Source organism: Trichomycterus rosablanca, chromosome 8 (assembly GCF_030014385.1).
Source record: "Trichomycterus rosablanca isolate fTriRos1 chromosome 8, fTriRos1.hap1, whole genome shotgun sequence".
Lineage (NCBI taxonomy): Eukaryota > Metazoa > Chordata > Actinopteri > Siluriformes > Trichomycteridae > Trichomycterus > Trichomycterus rosablanca.
The window spans coordinates 37,433,089-37,453,825 of record NC_085995.1 but is presented as its reverse complement, the minus strand read 5'-3'; the positions used below and the strand labels follow the sequence as shown (position 1 = coordinate 37,453,825).

The 20,737-nt window shown below is 40.4% G+C and overlaps 1 protein-coding gene across 1 annotated transcript; it reads right to left on the bottom strand.

The window, feature by feature from the left end:
* Window positions 1-1,819: 1,819 nt before the first annotated feature.
* Window positions 1,820-17,246, bottom strand: pla2g15 (phospholipase A2, group XV). Its single transcript, XM_062999669.1, has 6 exons — window positions 17,126-17,246; window positions 11,222-11,378; window positions 7,879-7,997; window positions 7,488-7,586; window positions 4,807-5,031; window positions 1,820-4,468 (listed from the first exon to the last, which is right to left on the bottom strand). Exons 1-6 carry the CDS (start codon window positions 17,244-17,246, stop codon window positions 3,954-3,956), a joined length of 1,236 nt encoding a protein of 411 aa, XP_062855739.1. The 3' UTR covers window positions 1,820-3,953.
* Between the last annotated feature and the right edge of the window lie 3,491 nt (window positions 17,247-20,737).

Sequence of the window (20,737 nt, the reverse complement as noted above, 5' to 3'; positions counted from 1 at the left end):
TGACATGTAACACATGCTGTATTCATGCTGTGTGTGTTAGTCAGACTCTTGTTCTTCACCAGTGTCACTTTCTGACCGCATGACCGGGTGTTGGCTGAAACTGGTCCTCCACACTTATTATTGCTCATGTATTTGGTCACAGTGTAGGATGTTAAAAACTGCTCTTACAGAAGGACAGTGTCGTCATTTCTTGTGCACTGACCACACTTAAACATTCGCAACAGTATTACACAGTGAAACTGAAGCAATAGGTTGTTCCTCTTTGGGTGTTCCAGGTGTGCTGTTGTGTGAAACCCTGATACCACAAAATCTAACGCCAGGCATTTCAGCTGACAGGCTCTTACAGGGGTGCATGGTGGCTCGGTGGGTAGCACTGTCACCTCACAGCAAGAAGGTCCTGGGTTCAGTTCCCAGGTGGAGCAGTCCAGGTCCTTTCTGTGTGGAGTTTGCATGTTCTCCGTGTGTCCTCCGGTTTGCTCCCACAGTACAAAGACGTGCAAGTGAGGTGAACTGAAGATACAAAAATTGTCCATGACAAAGCGTGTAAAACATGACGTTAAAATCCTAGTAAATAAATAAATACTTCCATATACACTGACTCGCACTGTTTTTGCTTGCAGAGCGCATATTGCAGTCATGAAAATTAAAAGCAGCTTGAAACAATAGAATCAGTTTTTCACAAACGTCCTATCATTGTTAGCCATTTAGCAAAGAGGTTTGCCATGTTTTCATTTGTGAGCAGTAAAGATTAGCAGAGAGATCTTGTAAAATGTGCTTTGCTGACAGAGCATACACAGCAACAAAAGAGTCAGTAGTTGTCTATCTACAAAGTGGTTGGCGTAGCTCATCAAATGACAGATGAATGTACAAATACACTGATCAGCCTTAACATTAAAACCACCTCCTTGTTTCTACACTCACTGTCCATTTTATCAGCTCCACTTACCATATAGAAGCACGTAGTTCTACAATTACTGACTGTAGTCCATCTGTTTCTCTACATACCTTTTTAACCTGCTTTCACCCTGTTCTTTAATGGTCAGGACCCCCACGTGACCACCACAGAGCAGGTATTATTTGGGTGGTGGATCATTCTCAGCACTGCAGTGACACTGACATGGTGGTGGTGTGTTAGTGTGTGTTGTGCTGGTATGAGTGGATCAGACACAGCAGCGCTGCTGGAGTTTTTAAATACCGTGTCCACTCACTGTCCACTCTATTAGACACTCCTACCTAGTTAGTCCACCTTGTAGATGTAAAGTCAGAGACGATCGCTCATCTATTGCTGCTGTTTGAGCCGGTCATCAGTGGTCACGGGGCGCTGTTGGCTGGATATTTCTGGTTGGTGGACTATTATCAACTTTATCAGCACCTGATCCACTCATACCAGCACAACACACACTAACACACCACCACCATGTCAGTGTCACTGCAGTGCTGAGAATGATCCACCACCTGAATAATACCTGCTCTGTGGGGGTCCTGACCATTGAAGAACAGCATGAAAAAGGGGTAACAAAGCATGCAGAGAAACAGATGGACTACAGTCAGTAATTGTAGAACTACGAAGTGCTTCTATATGGTAAGTGGAGCTGATAAAATGGACAGTGAGTGTAGAAACAAGGAGGTGGTTTTAATGTTATGGCTGATTGGTGTATATTAATTAACAACGTCAAAACGTTTAAAGGAATATGTACAGGAATAAGTAAATGCCCCCTTTTCGATTTCATTGAAAACAAGGCATCTATTGTGCATTTCTCACTCTGAATGATTTTAAAAAGACAAGTAGATGAGATGAAAGAAGATGAAATAAGACGTGTTAAGTTTAAATCAGCGTTTATAGACGATCACTTGATAATTTACCACAGTTTTAAAAGGCACAGTTAGTAACATGTTCTCATCAGTACAGTTTAAGTAAACAATACTGGGTTTGTAATAACCACATTAGCAGAGCCGGGGCGTTCCAGAGCAGCACTGACCAAAGTTACACGATTATCTGAACCAGGCCAAACTAGAAACAGCAATAAAACGTTATTACAAACCACGAGAACCTATCGCTCAGCGTAACATCCTCAAACGTACACGGTTCACTAAAACAGCAAAAATGACGAGAGTACATGAGTAATTACAAATCTAAAGTGCACTCACTATTATAATCAGCTTTGCTCCATTTGTCTTAGTAAAACATATTAATTCCTCACAAAAATATAAACCTATTTACATTTATATGCATTTAACTGTAACTGCATTCTGTTCACTTTAAAATTGAGTTTACACAGACCGCTTTGCTCTGCTTTCCACACTTGCCTTTTTATACCTAAAAACAGAATTTGAATACAGTTTAAACAGAGCTCAGGTCCTGAGAGGCATGATGTTAGGAGGTAACCAGAGTACTCTATAGTGCAGTGGTCCCCAACCACCGGGCCGTGGACCGGTACCGGTCCGTGGGTTATGTATTACCGAGCCGCACAGAAAGAATAAATAATCAGAGATCGGTACATCAGCAATGAAAACACTGCTGCCATTTCCAACACGTGGGTGTTTATGGTCTCAAATCACCCCCCAGGTTGAAGCAACGTTTCGTTACAGAAAAAAAAAGCTCATTTGTGAGCAGTATAGTTATTCTATTTTAAATCCTCCCGTCCCGGCAGTCCGTGAAATTATATTTTATATAAAACCGGTCCGTGGTGCAAAAAAAGGTTGGGTACCGCTGATCTAAAGGGGGAGAGACTCTATAAAAACAATAAAATCAGTCAACATAGGTGCTCAAACATTAGCCTTAATTAACAAAACGTATCCTTTACCGATTTCTAGTAATTAGTCAGCCGAAGCTCCTCGGTCAAGGTACTGAACTGATTATTAGAAGGTCGCTGGTTTAACCCACCACTGCCAAGGTGCCGCCTTTAATTGCTTGAATTGTTAATGCCAAACGTAAATGCTTTAGATTGGTGGGTCTTAATCCTGTCCTGAAAGGCAGAAATAGACCCTGTCTGTCCATCATGAGCCATTAGCCATAGGGATATTAATTAGCAATTTCCAGTAGCTAATCCACCTAACGACATGTTACTTGGAGAACCTGGAAAAAACCCAAACAGATACTAAACGGAAAATAGAAGTAAATCCTAGAAGGCCGCGACACTATTTGATGTTTCACCATAGCACCTTAAGAGAAATCCTGTTCTTTCCAAACCTGCATTTGCTGTAGATTAACTAAATCTGATAAACTACGTATCTGTCCTGTGCTTCAATCTGCAACAGCAAGTGTGGGTCTGGCATCAGGTTTAAAATAAATTCCCATAAGCATCAGATACTATTGGGTTTTATATACAGTATATACAATTTTAAAACATTTCTTTTTGGTCAAATAAGCAGTAATTAAAAAGTTATAATTGATACAGAGACATGTACATCTGTCTCAGTGTGAGGCGTCATTTAAAATGGCACGTAAGCATTACTGAATTAATTCTACAATCCAATGTAACCCCTAACATACCCACTGTACTAAACTACCACAACTGGCAGACCTAAAAGCCCAGGCATCATAAAATCCGGAATATAGAAGTGGTCAGGCACAAAAGGGTGACAAGTATTATAAATAAGCACAACACAAGGCTCAATAGTCAGGTAGGAGGTCCTGATCACATCTCCTAATTAATAGCAGGTATCAGTTTAGACCAAAAGTGGTCATCTCCCACCCCCCTCCACCCCATCCCTAAAAAGGTAAAAATTAAAATGTTAGCAAAAGCAGAACCAAGTCCGCTACATTAAGGAAATGACCCTGATCATTTGCCCTAATTTAAAGCGGAACACTTTTTGGGTTAAGGTAAGAACGGTTTGGTGCTGGTCGGCAGAATTTAACATTAAAAGGTAAAAACATTTATACAAATGTAGAAAGAGGACCCTGAACGTTTGTCCTCGTTCATCAGGGCGCCTGAACTGAGCGTTTTTGAGCTTTAGGGTGAGAAGAGCACATCTTTGATGTAGGCCACGGTGGTGTAGTTGAGCAACATTGCTACATGTTCGTTACCCGGAAGCTCAATCAGTTTCACTGGCTGTTTCTGCCGGTTTGTCCAGCGTTTGCACTGGACCGCGCTCACAGCGTTCACCGTGCCGTCTCCCTCACCGTTAATGACGTCACTGGGCTCAGCATCTGGAAACTTTTTGTAGCTGTAACCCTGGGGCGTGGCGACGCCCGTTCCGTACAGGCAGTGCACGGGGACGCCGGGAGCCTCCAGCGCCTGGACTAGCGGCTCGGTGTCCTGGCGCATGGCCCAGCCGTCTTCGTAGTCGATGTCTTTAAAGAAACGCTCGTAGTCCTTCACGGTGTAGTTGGCGGTGGGCGTGGAAACGATGGGTACGTCATTGGGCCACGTGTGGGCATATGGAAAAAGCCACGGCGTGGACACGGCTGTACGCTGCTGTGTTCGGATCTTCAGAGGACTGATCACCGGGATACGGTTATTATCACCTGAACAGAAAGAGTAAGCGATGAAATTACAACACCAAAACTACAATAATACAACAAAACCTACAACAATACCTTACTACATTAACAATGGTGACCATGATGAGTTGTATCATAACCAAATTTGCCCCCAAAAACGTGTGAAGAACGTATTTTTTAGGGTCAATCACTTATTTACGTAATTAATTGGTGATCTTAGCTGCCGAGTGGCTTGCTAGTTTTTATTTGTACATTTGCTTTAATTTGATATCGGTGTTGGCACCTCATTAAGCTCGTTAAGATTCATTAAGATCTGCGGCGGTGTGTATTTATTAAAGCAGACATTTAAGCAGTGTTCTTACCGCTGGCCATAACTCGGAGTGTCTTGGCGACGCCGGCCCACGGTGCGCCCAGGCACACAAAAGCCTTGATGTATTTATCCTTCCAGGCTTGCGGCTGGTGGTTGAGAAAGTAGAGCGTGTACATGTTACCCATGCTGTGAGCGATGAGGACCACCGGCCCCCCGTACTTCTCCGCCATCTCCTCTATCATCAGCTGCAGCTTCAGGAAGTACTCCTTATTTTCATCTGCGATGGTGAAGTCACAACGATTCATCATTAACTGCAAATAAATTCATCTACACGTCGTGTCATTCATTTAGACGCTTACAGTTATTTCAAACTATACAGACTGCAATTTATTATGCATTTTACCCTCTTTTCTCCCAATTTAGCGTAGCCCAACCACATCCAAGGAGGGTATATACAGTGTATCACAAAAGTGAGTACACCCCTCACATTTCTGCAAATATTTCATTATATCTTTTCATGGGACAACACTATAGACATGAAACTTGGACATAACTTAGAGTAGTCAGTGTACAGCTTGTATAGCAGTGTAGATTTACTGTCTCCTGAAAATAACTCAACACACAGCCATTAATGTCTAAATAGCTGGCAACATAAGTGAGTACACCCCACAGTGAACATGTCCAAATTGTGCCCAAAGTGTCAATATTTTGTGTGACCACCATTATTATCCAGCACTGCCTTAACCCTCCTGGGCATGGAATTCACCAGAGCTGCACAGGTTGCTACTGGAATCCTCTTCCACTCCTCCATGATGACATCACAGAGCTGGTGGATGTTAGACACCTTGAACTCCTCCACCTTCCACTTGAGGATGCGCCACAGGTGCTCAATTGGGTTTAGTCCATCACCTTTACCTTCGAAGGGAGGGGATCATGCTCTGCTTCAGAATGTCACAGTACATGTTGGAATTCATGTTTCCCTCAATGAACTGCAGCTCCCCAGTGCCAGCAACACTCATGCAGCCCAAGACCATGATGCTACCACCACCATGCTTGACTGTAGGCAAGATACAGTTGTCTCGGTACTTCTCACCAGGGCGCCGCCACACATGCTGGACACCATCTGAGCCAAACAAGTTTATCTTGGTCTCGTCAGACCACAGGGCATTCCAGTAATCCATGTTCTTGGACTGCTTGTCTTCAGCAAACTGTTTGCGGGCTTTCTTGTGCGTCAGCTTCCTTCTGGGATGACGACCATGCAGACCGAGTTGATGCAGTGTGCGGCGTATGGTCTGAGCACTGACAGGCTGACCTCCCACGTCTTCAACCTCTGCAGCAATGCTGGCAGCACTCATGTGTCTATTTTTTAAAGCCAACCTCTGGATATGACGCCGAACACGTGGACTCAACTTCTTTGGTCGACCCTGGCGAAGCCTGTTCCGAGTGGAACCTGTCCTGGAAAACCGCTGTATGACCTTGGCCACCATGCTGTAGCTCAGTTTCAGGGTGTTAGCAATCTTCTTATAGCCCAGGCCATCTTTGTGGAGAGCAACAATTCTATTTCTCACATCCTCAGAGAGTTCTTTGCCATGAGGTGCCATGTTGAATATCCAGTGGCCAGTATGAGAGAATTGTACCCAAAACACCAAATTTAACAGCCCTGCTCCCCATTTACACCTGGGACCTTGACACATGACACCAGGGAGGGACAACGACACATTTGGGCACAATTTGGACATGTTCACTGTGGGGTGTACTCACTTATGTTGCCAGCTATTTAGACATTAATGTCTGTGTGTTGAGTTATTTTCAGAAGACAGTAAATCTACACTGCTATACAAGTTGTACACTGACTACTCTAAGTTATATCCAAGTTTCATGTGTATAGTGTTGTCCCATGAAAAGATATAATGAAATATTTGCAGAAATGTGAGGGGTGTACTTTTGCCTGACACACACTCCCCAGAGTGACTCCCATACTTTGGTGGATTTGAGCGTGAGTTTGGCTTCGCGTACAGAGGGCCACGCCCTGATCTCTGCGCTCCTCCACTTACTGTACAGGCGCCCTGGGCAACCAATGTCCTTACACAGAGTTGATAACCACACCCCTTAGTCCGGTCTTTCCCACCCAGCAGACTGGAGGCCAATTTTGTCTGCTGCAGGCGTTGGTCGTTTGTGCCTGCTAGATGGCGCCCAGACCATTGGTAGCAAAGCCGAGATTCAACGCTCCAGCCAATTAGCCATATTTGATCATGTCTGTGTAGATGCCTGACCAGCTGATAGCTAATGTGAGCGAGTGTACTTCAGAGCAAGAACAGAATTACACTTAGGATACCAGACATGAGGGGGCAGATAAACAACATATGGGGATTATTCATTTTATTTATTTATTTATTAGGATTTTAATGTCATGTTTTACACTTTGGTTACATTCATGACAGAAACGATAGTTACTCGTTACACAAGATTTATCAGTTCAAGTTTAATGTCAAACACAGTCATGGACAATTTTGTATCTCCAGTTCACCTCACTTGTCGGTCTTTGGGACTGTGGGAGGTAACCAGAGCTCCCGGAGGAAACCCACACAGACACGGGGAGAACATGCAAACTCCACACAGAAAGGACACGGACCGCCCCACCTCAGAATCGAACCCAGGACCTTCTTGCCATGCCGCCCACATATGAGAAGTAAGTACCGAAGACTTGAGAAGGAATAACCAGAATAAACTTACTGGGAGCCTTTCTCCAGTCGTAGGGTGCACCTCGGACATCTTCGTCCCTGGTGTAACCCCACTCCACCAGAGCCTGCACTATAGTGAAGAAGTACATACCTGCAAAAATACAGTCAGTAACTCAGTTGCACTTAACAAGAATGAACTAGAAAACATTGCAACCCTTCAGCAGAATCCATGCCCCTTAAGGTTATTTTTTTAAAGCTCATGTTTTTGCCATGGCATGAAAGCTGGCAGTGCCCTGTAGGCATTTTCTTTTTATATAACTATCAAGTTACACAACATATGAAAATAAAAAAATAAAAAATGCAGCCTACATGAGGAGGTCAAAAACAATATCTGAGCCGATATGTAATATAGTTCGACGTCTGGACGAATAGCTGGCACTTACCCACGCTGTGTTTGCTAGGGTCCAGGTACTCCAAACCAAACGTCTGGCCGAAGCCGGGCACTCGGATGTCCACGCCGGGAGGAGCTTCAGTTTGTCGTGTGGTGTGATTGTAGATCAACCTGGTGCACAAAGCAAAACAATGTAAAAGTATATAAATGTAAATGATCAGTGTGTGGTGGGGGGTGAAAAGTTCTGAAGGGATCAGTGTAGGTCCTATCTTAAGTTTTTGGTCATGTTTGATGGAAAACTGATGTGTCTAATAGAGAGCAAGAACATAAGCAAAATAGACAGCCGACCATAAACTTATTGGTAATTAGCATGGAGCTGTCAACGCCCCACCCCCTTCCCTTCCTATAAATATCAACTATAATAGGCTTTACTTTTCTAGGAAACTTTCCACAAAGTGGAATGTGTTGGAGTGTGTTTATGGGAATCTGTGCCCATCCCGTCAAAAAACAGCATTTGTGAGGCCAGACTCTGATGTTGGACAAGTCTGGCTAACAAATTCATCCAAAAAGTGTTTATTGGAGGGCAGTGGTAGTTCAGTGGTTGACGTAGACCAGACCTGGGCATTGTACGGCATGACATCCCCAGCCGGCTCGCATGAGGTTCGAGGCAATTAAAAATCAGATGTAAATAAATGTACATCACACATGCAATATAACAGGATTGATTTTGACGGGAGCTTAAATATCTGTAAGTTTCGATTTACGTGTGTGCGAGCGAGCGTATCCAGCTTCACCGTAATGCGAACAGAACTGAGTGTGACTGACGGTGGAGTTTTTAACAAAACACGAACTTCTGAAGTATTTATTTACTGAAGTCAGGTGTAACGCTGGTTAAGGATCAGAATTTAGGCTCTAAATTGCGGTACTAAACAGAGAAATACAAGAACATGAACGATGCGGAGCGTCACACCTGAAGCTTCACTAACTAAACTGCAAAAGCAACAAGGACTTTTTTATAAAGTTTAACACATCCAGAACTGAAGCAGTCAGGACCAGCTTTGTGATTTTAAAAAGAATATCCAACAATAACAAAGGACTGAAAAACAAATGAAGTAATTAGACTCAAAACAAAATAGTTTAAAAACCTGCACATTTTGTTCACATTTGGTTTTTTTTTTGCATTTGTTTGTTTAAATAGTAAAATAATGTTAATGTTTTTACTCTGACTACTTCTAATTTTCTGATTGTAACATCTAAACATTAACAGCTTATTAGAAATGTACAATTTACTGCTTCTCATAAAGAGTGGACAGTTGTAGCCTAGTGCTTAAGGTACTGGACTAGTAATCAGAAGGTTGCTGGTTCAAGCCCCTCCACTGCCAGGTTGCTGCTGTGGAGCCCTTGAGCAAAGCCCTTAACCCTCAATTGCTCAGACTGTATACTGTAACTGTATTGTAAGCCGATTTGGATAAAGGCATCTGCTAAATGCTGAAAATGTAATGAACATGTAAATAAAGAGATAAAATTAATATTGAGCAGTATTAAGTTCACCTTATTGGTCCGGCCCTCCACAACAGTCCCAGTTTCTTATGTGGCCCCTTGGAAAATTTAACTGCCCACCCCTGACGTAGACTATAGTTCAAAAAGTTGCTGGTTCTAGTCCCATCACTGCTAAATTGAAACTTTTGAGCCGCTGATCAAGGCCTGAATTGCTTGCATTGCATTCTGTCACGACCGTAAGTCGCTCTAGATAAAAGCATTTGCTAAATGTAGTGAATGTAAATAGCAGTCACGCCCCAAACGGTTGACACAAAGTGAAAAGCAATGGGTGTGGCTTATACACCTAAACACCCAAGTAATTAGGAAGGGTGTCCACATAGTTTTGACTATAAGGGTAGGGTGTTGTTGGAGATCAACTGTTACCTGGCCTCACTTGGTATATTTTAGATCTGTGGGAAATGCTGCCCAAGAGGTCAGAAGAGGTCAGATCATAATGATTGGACTACACTGTGCTAATGAAATCAAACAATATTGTAAATATTGGAAACTGTATTTTGCACAGATTCTAATTAAATAATCTAATAGGACATAAAATACCAGAGTGCCCTTTATTGTTTGTATTTACTCACTTCCCATAAGAAAGCACAGCATGACCACAATATTGCATTAAAACTTTACCACAAACATCCTGTTTTGAAGTCAGTGGATTGTAAAAGAACCCTGAGGGTGTATTACCACATGCAAAACCTTATGATTATCCTCAATATCTCAATAACTGGAAAGAGGACACAAGACTCAGCATGACTTTTCTAATTCCATTCTGCATTCATAATACACTACATGGCCAAAAGTATTTGGACACCTGACCATGAGCTTGTTGAACGTCCCATTTTAAACAGAGTGATTTCAGTGTGATCATTTCAGCTAGAACAGCCATTCTTTTGAAAAAGGCTTCTGTGGGAATTTGTGCCCATTCGGTCAAAAAAGTTTGTATGGTTGGGCACTCATGTGGGTCAAGAAAGCCTCAGTTGATGTTCTGGTTCATTCCAGAGCTGTTGAGTGGAGCGGAGAGTGGAGAGTTTCTTTAAACTGAACTTTATAGAGCTTGCTTTGTGCACAGGGGTACAGTCAAGCTGGAACAAAAAGGGCCTTCCCTAAACTGTTGCGGTAAAGTTGGAAGCATAGAATTTCCTTTTTATAACTGATTTATTTCACCTGTTAGCAATTGTTGTGGCTAAAACACAATTTTAAAAATTAGAACGGGTGTCACAATACTTTTGCAACTAAATGTGCAATTTGTGTGGCTCACATACCCACTGCTTCTTAAATCTGTATTATTATAGCGAGTGAACATTGCTGGGCACTTTTAAAACAGCACAATTTTCCACAGCACTCAAAAGCAACAAGCAAGAAATATATGAATATTCTCACTGTGTGTCCCACCAAACCCAATTTCTTTATTCCCAATTTCTATACTCTCAAAAGTGAAGCAACTGGTGTCTAAAACTCGGATAATATCTTACATCATTAGTGGAATAAAAGAAGACATTTTACCTAAGAGAAAAGCAGCTCTGCTACCCGTTGGCTGGGCGCCCTCTAGCAGGCATAATTGGCCTCCAGTCTGCTTGGTGGGAAAGATCGGACTAAGTGTTTGGGTTATCAACGCTGTGTAAGAACCTTTGTTGCCCAGGGCGCCTTTACAGAAAGTGGAGGAGAGCAGAGATCGGGGCATGGCCCAACCTCACGCTCAGATCCACCGAAGTATGTGTGAATAAGACGGGATTGATGGACTGCGCACACATCGGGAGTGTGTGTCAGGCGAATATACACCCTCCCTGGACCCCGTCGGGGCTATGCTAAATTGGAACACTATGCGTGGGATGGATTATTCTTACTTCATGTTGTCGATCCAGCAGTCGATAGCGACGGGCACCAGCAGCTCCAAGTTGAGCCAGAGTGTGAAGTACTCATCGGTCTTCTTGTAGCAGATGTAGTGAACGACACTGGGTTTGTCCAGCTTCGCCTCCAGCTGGTTCCCCAGATCACCTGGAACTGCACAGCAAACACAACCACGATCGCATTTTCACCACCTGCATTAATGCCCACACCTAAAAGTGCTTTATTTTATTTATTTTATGTACCTTTATTCTACCAGGCAAGACAATAAGAACAAGTTCTTATTTACAACGACAGCCTTTCAAGTGCCAAGGAGCATTTGTGGAATGAAGAAAACGATGAAGAAAGGGATGAAGGGAAAAGAAAGCAAAGAGTAATTCTGGTTTCCCCAGAATTACTGGGTGTAATGCAGTAACACACCCTGTATAGGACACCAATCCTCAGACATAGCCAGTCAATAACACTGCTGAGGATTCGAACCCTGAGAGGGGACTAACAAAGCATGCAGAGAAGCAGATGGACTACAGTCAGTAATTGTAGAACTACAAAGTGCTTCTATATGGTAAGTGGAGCTGATAAAATGGACAGTGAGTGTAGAAACAAGGAGGTGGTTTTAATGTTATGGCTGATCAGTGTATAGCTATTGCAGATGAACTACACTACTAAACAAGGTTTCTCTTCAGGGATCCACCAGCAGTGGAAGACAAACTGACTACACTAAAATGGGAGAAAATGCATAAATACAACAGAAAAAAAAATGTGAAAAGTGTGAGTGCACAAAACCAACCAAGGAGAAAAATCACCAGCTGATCTTTTACCATGTACAATTGAGAACAGCCTGCATGGTTTCGTGGCCTTAAAAGGTTCGATAAGTAGATTTAAGGGAACAGAGAAACAAGGCAGCGAAAATGAGCAGCAACTCTCAAGAGTAAATTAGCACTAAAGAAAATGATCCAGTATATAAAGATTACTGACTGAAAGGCATTTGGATAAAGATTGGATCAGTGGGTCTGATAAGGAAGCTTTTTTTCTCTTATCAGCTAATGATCAGTCACTACACATCAGAAGTTACAAAGCAATCATGGTTCCGAAATACCATCAGAGTTGTAGTTCTGTTTCTATGAAAGACCTCGTCTTGTTACTGAATCAGGATAATGCTTTTCTACATTTGCTGTGACCACAGATATGAACTGAAGTTCTACGATAAGCTCCCAATTACCTCACTCGGATATCAGCACGTGTTTAAACGGTGCTTGCTAAACCCCAGATAACGTTTTCTAGATAGCAGAATTGATTTCTTTGTTGAACTGACCTGCCGTGGTTTGACTTTACTTTCGAGTTGGGGTTTATTTTCAGTTCTAGTGAACAGAACTATGCAGGAGTTTTTTTTATTTGTAATCTCCTCCCATTCGTTTTAAAAAATCTGCAGGGCTATATTAGACTCTCATGCATAAAATAGTGACCGCATTCTGAGTCAGTTCTGGTAAAATAAAAGAAGTGTAAGAATGAAGTAAGAACAGCAGTAGGAAGTGAAATGTTTAAAAATAAAGATGTGGGATATTCACAAGACATCATATTGTGACCATAATGCTCTGTTCTTGGACTGTATTGTTATTAAAACCATTAGTGAATCCAGAAATATGGACAGAAGTATTCAATGTGCACGCCATAATAGAGCTTTTTCTGGCCCCTATATGTTTATCCATGTGACATATGATTACAAATTGGTAAATATATCTGGATCCCATAAATATCATCCAATTCCAGTACTAATCTGATACATATTTACCTCATTAAAACATCAGTGGATATTTGGAATTGTTTATTTATTCATTTATTAACCACTTTATCCTGGCCAGGTTCCATTTAAAAACAAGGCAGGATACACCCTGGATATGGTGACAGGTCCATCACTAGGCAAAACACACTCACACACTAACACACCCCTACGGACGTTTCAGAACAGCTGATATAACTTGCATGTGATTTTTTTTTTTGGGAGTGCTCACAGATATTGACTGAAGATCAGGATCACACCAAGGTCTTTAGGCCACTGGCTGCACTGCTTTTAAACCAATTAATACACAACCAGCGTTTAATTACTAACCATGATGCTTTTAACCAGTATTGGATTGGGACTTTTCTATATTAAATATTCAGTTTACCACCAGTGATTCAAAAACCCATGACTATATTTCCATATTTCTATTTTAGGTGCATATTTGAATAGCAGTGATGTATGAACATGAAGCTTGATAATGAATAATCAAACTATACCAACCAAATTGATTAAGTGGTTAATAAAATATGCAAGGAAACACTTGTACTAGGAACCATGTAAATCACTTGCATTCACAAAACCTCAGCAGATAACACGTGGGTGCTGAACACTGTTCTGTGTTTGCTACGGTCAAACGTGATAACATTTAGATAACATAAAGGCTGATGAAAAAACTTTCTAGGTTCAATTATTCTTAACATTTTGAAGAAAGTGCTTGACTACAACACTACTGTTATAATCACATTAAAAATTACACACGGTCAACAATCATAATCATGTCAAACATCCCAAAGTCTGTATTTATTCACATATGAAATGATTTAAAGTGGTTGATTTGTTTGTATCTTACACATTTTGTCTTAAATTACATTTAAAGTGGCAGGACTATTATTAAACACACACACAGAGTCCCAAAAAACTGACACAGTAATGTTTCAGCAGAGCTGTTAAGGGCACTACATGCCAATAAAACTACATTTATGTACTAGTGGCTATGTGGGTAGCACTGTCGCCTCACAGCAAGAAGGTCCTGGCTTTGTTCTCCCTGTGTCCGTGTGGGTTTCCTCCGGGTGCTCCGGTTTTCTCCCACAGTCCAAAGACGTGCAAGTGAGGTGAATTGGAGATACCAAATTGTCCAAGACTGTGTTCGATATAACCTTGTGAACTGATGAATCTTGTGTAATGAGTAACTACCGTTCCTGTCATGAACGTAACCAAAGTGTAAAACATGACGTTAAAATCCTAATAAACAAATAAACAAACATTTATGTACCATACAAATACAAACTCACAGGTGCAATACATTTAAAATGATACACAATAAATATGAGACAGTAAACATTGTTACTGTACAAACTGATGGGTGGGTCTGTGATCACCTCTGAAATCAGCAAAACACAGATTTCTAGTCTGTACCTGCTCAAATAAAACAGCTTGGATTTTAGAAGTGAATTCCCTGCAGGGTTGGAGATGAGGATTAGGCTTGTCACAATCACAACATTCAGCTGACTATTATTAACAGTTATTAAAATAATCGCAAGTAAGAATGTAAATGTTGTTTTCTTGTTCTTTATGCCTTGCTGATAGTTTTTTGTAAATATATGTGTTGGGGTTTGTTTTCTGTCCTGCTCCCAGTGTTGATCCTGACCAGGATGAAGCAGTTTGTGCTTTGTTTGTGCTTTAGATGAATTTTAATAGGAGGGAACTGACACCGCTGGTCACAATGATCAGCATATTTAGGGATATTTTGTAATATTGATGGCAATGTTTGTTTGTTTTTAAGAATTTCTGCATTTAATTCTGTTGCCAAATGACTAGAACGAATTTTCTTTTCCAAAAACAGAACTTACAGATTTTTTAAAATTTTATCAAGTTCTTTTTTTTTATGTTAATTTACAATTACAACAATTACCAGACATGTTTATCTGAAGCATCCTACAGTTATGACTGAATACCATGCAAGCAACTGAGGGTTAGGGTCCTTGCTCAGAAGCCCAGCTTGGGGGTAGCGGGAATTTAACCAGCAACTTTCTAATTATTAGTCCAGTAACTTAACCACTGAGCAACTGTATGACTAAATTAGCTGTTTCAAAAACACAAATAAAGCAAGTTATATCATTAATTTGTTGGTGTAGAAAGTTCTACAGCATGGCCCTGATCCCAGGAACATACGAGAGTTGGTCAGGATTCTGTTGTGTAAACTGTGCCAAATTAAATATCCAGATGAATGATCTGATGTGCGACCCCTAAAGGAAGCGGCCGAAAGGAACCATCATCAGAAAGTTTTATACAATCATTAAACGTTGTATCACAGGGGTATGGATGCTTAGATGTATTTTAAGAACCACCAACACAGTTCTGTCATAACATTTACACTTACGGCATTTAGCAGACGCTTTATCAAAAGCACTTATCACTAAATACAGTTTAAGCAACTCAGGGTTAAGGTCCTTGCTCAGGCTTATGATTACTAGTCCAGTACCTTAATAAATAAGCAAGTGCCGTTGCTCAAAAGTGACAGTTTAAAGATTGACAGAAGTATGTTGTTGATCACACTGACATGTCCTCTGTTAAGCTATTTGGTATCAATGCCCAAAACATAGGAAACAAAAGATAAGTCATTCAAACCCAACAACTCTGCACCTACTGTCAAGCATTGTGTTGGTTCTTAGGCCATTTGAAACCGGTGCACTGCAGACAATGGATTAAACAATGAAGAAGTCTAATACTGCATTAAATTTTTCTCAAATCATCAGAATGGAGCTGAAATCTGGGACACAATTGGGTTTTTGTTTGTTTAATTCTTAACTCCATGTCAGCTGCTATGGCTATGATCATGGCTGGATAATAGATTCAGTCTTTAAACATCAAAGTAGGGGGTTGATTTGCTTTCTTTACTTGTGTGTATAGTGGTTAGAGTGTTTGTGTGTCTATGAGGGTGTAGAGTTTGTTTTTTCCTAACTTATATGGTGTTTTAACAAAGATGGTCTTGGAACAGCTTAGTCTGGATGCAGTTATGCTTGTGTAAAACGACAGGTACATTTTTATTTTTATTATCAGATAGTGTGTTCCAGTCAGTCTCAGAAAAACACATCCCAAGACCGCTGTCATACATGTACCTTTCAAGTCTGTGTTAAAGTATATTTCAGTGTAGCAGTATAGTATATAGTATCGTGGTAGTTTCAGTATCGCGGTGATGATTAACGAGCGATATATCAGTCAAGAACAATCATGTGACTGTCATATGAACCTCCACTCATGTTCAATAAACAAAGTAAATAATAGACGCTTTACTACTTTTCGCAATAATTATTCTTACAATTTTTAGGCTGTGCAACATGTTTTACATCATTTACATCATTAAAACATGAGTGGATCATTTCTGACCATTTATTTATTCATGTACTAACCACTTAATCCTGGTCAGAGTCTCTGGTGCCATTTCAATCAATACAGTTAAACACATCCCAAGACTGCTGTCATACATGTACCTTTCAAGTCTGTGTAAAAGTATATTTCAGTGTAGCAGTATAGTATATAGTATCGTGGTAGTTTCAGTATCGCGGTGATGATTGACGAGCGATATATCAGTCAAGAATCATCATGTGACTGTCATATCAATCTCCACTCTCATTCAGTAAACAAGGTAAACAATAGACGCTTTACTACTTTGTCACACTAATTATTCGTACAAATCGACTCTTTTAGGCTGTATAACATGTTTTAGTAGTTGTTGGGTTATGTTTAATAACCATGTTTACTCGGATAAAACTGAATTATTTGGTAGGCTGTTGATTTAATGAAGCGTCTTCGGTTTAAAGACAAATTATGGTTATTAATGTTTATCAGACTATATTTTAAGCAACCCTAAACTGTTTGGCATTTTAAATTGTTCTCTATTGTTCAATTGTTATGCTTAAATATGTCTAAAATCCACTTTATTTACAACTCGTTTATGTAAACACAAGGTTAGCATAGCATTCCAGACAACTGTCAGTCACGCGCTGCTGTAATTCCCAAGCAAGCAACATAACACGAGTGTTATTGCACATGCACACTATAAAGAGGATTAAATTAAATAAACACAGAAATAAAAGGTGTGTTCAGGGTATTAAAAACTTACCGAGGACTACAGGTGGTCGGTCGGTGCAGGGCTTCCCTCTGGAACACGTTACACTTCTGCTGTGGGTGAATGAAATAAAACACAATAAGAAAATCACACAGATGCGCCTGTGATGAAACATCTTCCACAGGATCAGCGCTCAGACAGAAGAACAGCACCAGTACAGGGGTGTTTAATTCATCCTGTGACTAAACAACACCATGCTGAGTGATGAACAAGCTCCACACGGTTGCTTAGTTATCAGATAAGTTTAAACTAAAGGAAGAACAACAAGACGGAGCTTCTCCAGCACTGTGGCTCATCTCACACACTCCAGGCTGTATTAATCTCTCACCGAGCTCATCGATCTGAGTGGGCGAGGCTACATGACAACACCGAATCGATGCGCTCGGAATTTGCATTTAAATTTAGCTTTGCGTTTTGTTTAGTCATTTGCAATGTTGCCACAGCTGGGTGTTTTTCACTAGATCTGGGTTTTTTAGGCCTCGTCTGGGTTTCTGGGTATTTTTTAAAAAATCCTGGGTGTTTTTTAATAAGTTAGGAATAATATTTTTTACAGAAATGTGTTTCTTATTTTTCACTGCTTCGAGGGTCCGTGTACCTTTGGTCATTCGTTTTTCACTTCAAATCCCAAAGTTGAATAACAAGAAAACGAGTCGTTTTTCTTTTCAAAAAACAATATTGAAAAACGGGAAAACGGGGCCTTATTCGTTTTTCGTTTTAGTATAAAAAATTAAACAACAAACAGAAATTGAAAAACGGGTGGTATTTTAATTTCATGAAATCAACACAAGCTCGTGCATGTGCTGACGTGTATATTATTTGCTTCACATAGACAGTGTAAATCAAGCACAAGCGTTGAGAAGACGGAGCAGAAAGTAATAATTACGTTACGCCGCGTCCCCTGTTCTGACTTTTGTGTCTGCCGTACTTTTTGCATGCACTTGTAATACACACAAGATCTATTTTTCCTAAAAAAAAAGGCTATTCTAAGAAAAAGAATGCTGCAATATTTTTTTATATTATCATTATTATTATTATTATTATTATTATTATTATTATTATTATTATTATTTACTGTATAGGACTCAATTCTGTAATACAGGCATAACTAATCGTACATGTCACCAAGGACGGATTAAGGATAGTCTGGGCCCCTGGGCAAAACGTCTGTTATGAAATATGGTAGCTTGCCTGGCAATTTGTAGGTCCCTAGAAAGTCAAGGAGCCATGGTAAACAACTTCTATGGAAGTGAAGGGCCCCATAGCAGGGGCCCTCGTGATCAAGGGCCCTCTAATGGTATGCCCTGCTCTTCTCTAGGGCCCCCTGGTAGGGGCTCTCATAACCAGGGCCCTCTAAAAATATGCCCCCCTCTTTCCTAGGACCCCTAATAGCCAGAAGTCGAAGTCAGAGCAGTGCCACAACGCCTCATCCATTTTCATAAGGGGCCCAAAAGCATGGCTAGGGCCCCCAAAAGCATGGCTAGGGCCCAAAAGCATGGCTAGGGGCCCCAAAAGCATGGCTAGGGCCCCCAAGAGGCCCTGGGGTCAAAGTCCCTAATAGTCAGAGGATCCTTAAAATGGAGGGCCCTCGGAAATAAAAATATATTGTATCATAAATGTTGATAGGCATCGCAAAATGTTTTGGGCCAGGGCCCCCCCGGGGCCCCCTGACCTCAAGGGCCCCTGGGCGCTGGCCCCACTGGCCCGGTCAGTAATCCAGCCATGCATGTCACTAGTGGTGGTAAATTCGGTTCATTTTATGGACTCGGGTTAATCTGAGTCACTCAGTAATCTGATCCGGTTCACTTAAGTCTGTCACTTGTACTGACATCTTGATTGCGATTGATTTACTGCATGAAAATGCATCCAAATATCACTTGTCTTCAGTGCTCTCATCTTCTGTAAATACATCCTTCTCTCTTAATTCTCTTGGCACCTCACACTTCCCTTGTCAGTAACAAGTTGACACTCCGCTCTGATCTAATTTGGTGAAGGGTGTAGAATCCAGGGGACATGGGCCTTGTACCCTGGCTTTATGTTTACCCCCCTTTCAAAAAGCAACCCCTGTTATGTACTGTATATTCTGTATACTTGGTCTCATGCATTGCAATGTACATCAGTGATAGTATGTCTAAGCAATTAAGGATTAAGGGCCTTGCTCAAGGGCCCAACAGTGGTAACCTGGCAGTGGTGGGGCTTGAACCAGTGACCTTTCAATACCTTAACCGCTAGGCTACAATTGCCTATATTTGGTCATTATGTCCTCAGTAGTTTCATTGGCTTTATGTAAATTGGCCCCCAAAGTAACCTTTATTTATTTATTTGGATTTTAACATCATGTTTTACACACTTTGGTAACTTGTGTAACAAGTAACTCCCTGTTCTGTCATGAATGTAACCAAAGTGTGTAAAACATGACGTTAAAATCCTAATAAATAAAACAAATATTAACTTTACATAAATTAAATAATTCATTTGTAGTCCCATGAGCTGCAATGGGATATGAAACAAGGCACTCGGAATTTGTAATTTTAATTTTCATCTATTTCTATTCTATTTAGTCAGGGGTGTAGAAGACAGTGGATATTTCCTAATATTTAAAAAGTCTTTATGCCCCCCTCTCAGTCATGCTTAAATAAATGACTTTGCATAAATAAAATACCTAATTTGTTGTTCCATGCTAAAAAATAGGGTTGCTTTTTGTTTAAGCATTACTACGATAACTGCTTTTCAATTATTTTAGGCTTAATAAAAAGCAATTTCTTTAGCACATGTAAGGTAAAAAGTCTTAAATCACATGTAAATCCTAAACTATGACCTATTTCCTAATCTGTGCATGTTCTGTAAAGTTGCTTTGAGACAATGTCCACTGTAAAAAGTGATTTTTAATAGGATAATAGAATCACATCAAGAACATTAAAAACTAGTTTATTAAGTTTTAAGAGCTATGTTAGAAAAAGGATCTTAATATTCGTGTCTATGGATACAGTGATGGATTGGCATCCTGTCTGGGATGCGTTGCTGCATTGTGCCTAGTGAATGAAAATGTACAAAATTAGTTAAAAATGCATAGAATAAAGCATAAATGGGTCATTTCAACATTTTGAATGTGACATTTGAACTTATATTGACATGCTAGGTTCCTCATCGTCTGTACATGCTCAGCGTGCATGAGAGAGAGTGTGTTGGTCCAGTCATGTGACTCTTCAGAAAAAATGCAGAGTAGTCAAAAGTGAAATATTACTAATAATAGATAAAACAGTTTGTAAAATACAGACAGTTATTGTATATGAATGAATGAATCATTTGTTTTATTATTTCCAAGGTTTTGACACGTTTTTTAAGAGCTAGGCACAAAGGCACAGAGAAAAACAGAAAAAGTCACTTAGAAACTTTCATCTAAGGTGCATTCTACTGAAATTAACTAATCAGTTCAGGTAATGACCTGCCTTCTAAACTAATGCTGCAAGGCATCTTTGGCGTGTGTAATAATAAAATAATGATTGTTTGTGTTGTGGCATGTTTTCTAAAGTATGTAATCTGTTTTACACTTACTTTTATGTTTTACTAAGAGGAAAGCAATAGATTATATTATAAATAAATGTCTGA

What these genes read in the sequence shown, in the direction of transcription:
- pla2g15 (XM_062999669.1), bottom strand. Translation starts at nt 17,246, where the DNA reads ATGTTTCATCACAGGCGCATCTGTGTGATTTTCTTATTGTGTTTTATT. An exon ending in TGCTGGATCGACAACATGAA is followed by an intron (nt 7,998 to 11,221) that starts GTAAGAATAATC and finishes TTTGTGCACCAG; the next exon opens with GTTGATCTACAATCACACCA. An exon ending in CGACTGGAGAAAGGCTCCCA is followed by an intron (nt 5,032 to 7,487) that starts GTAAGTTTATTC and finishes TCACCATCGCAG; the next exon opens with ATGAAAATAAGGAGTACTTC.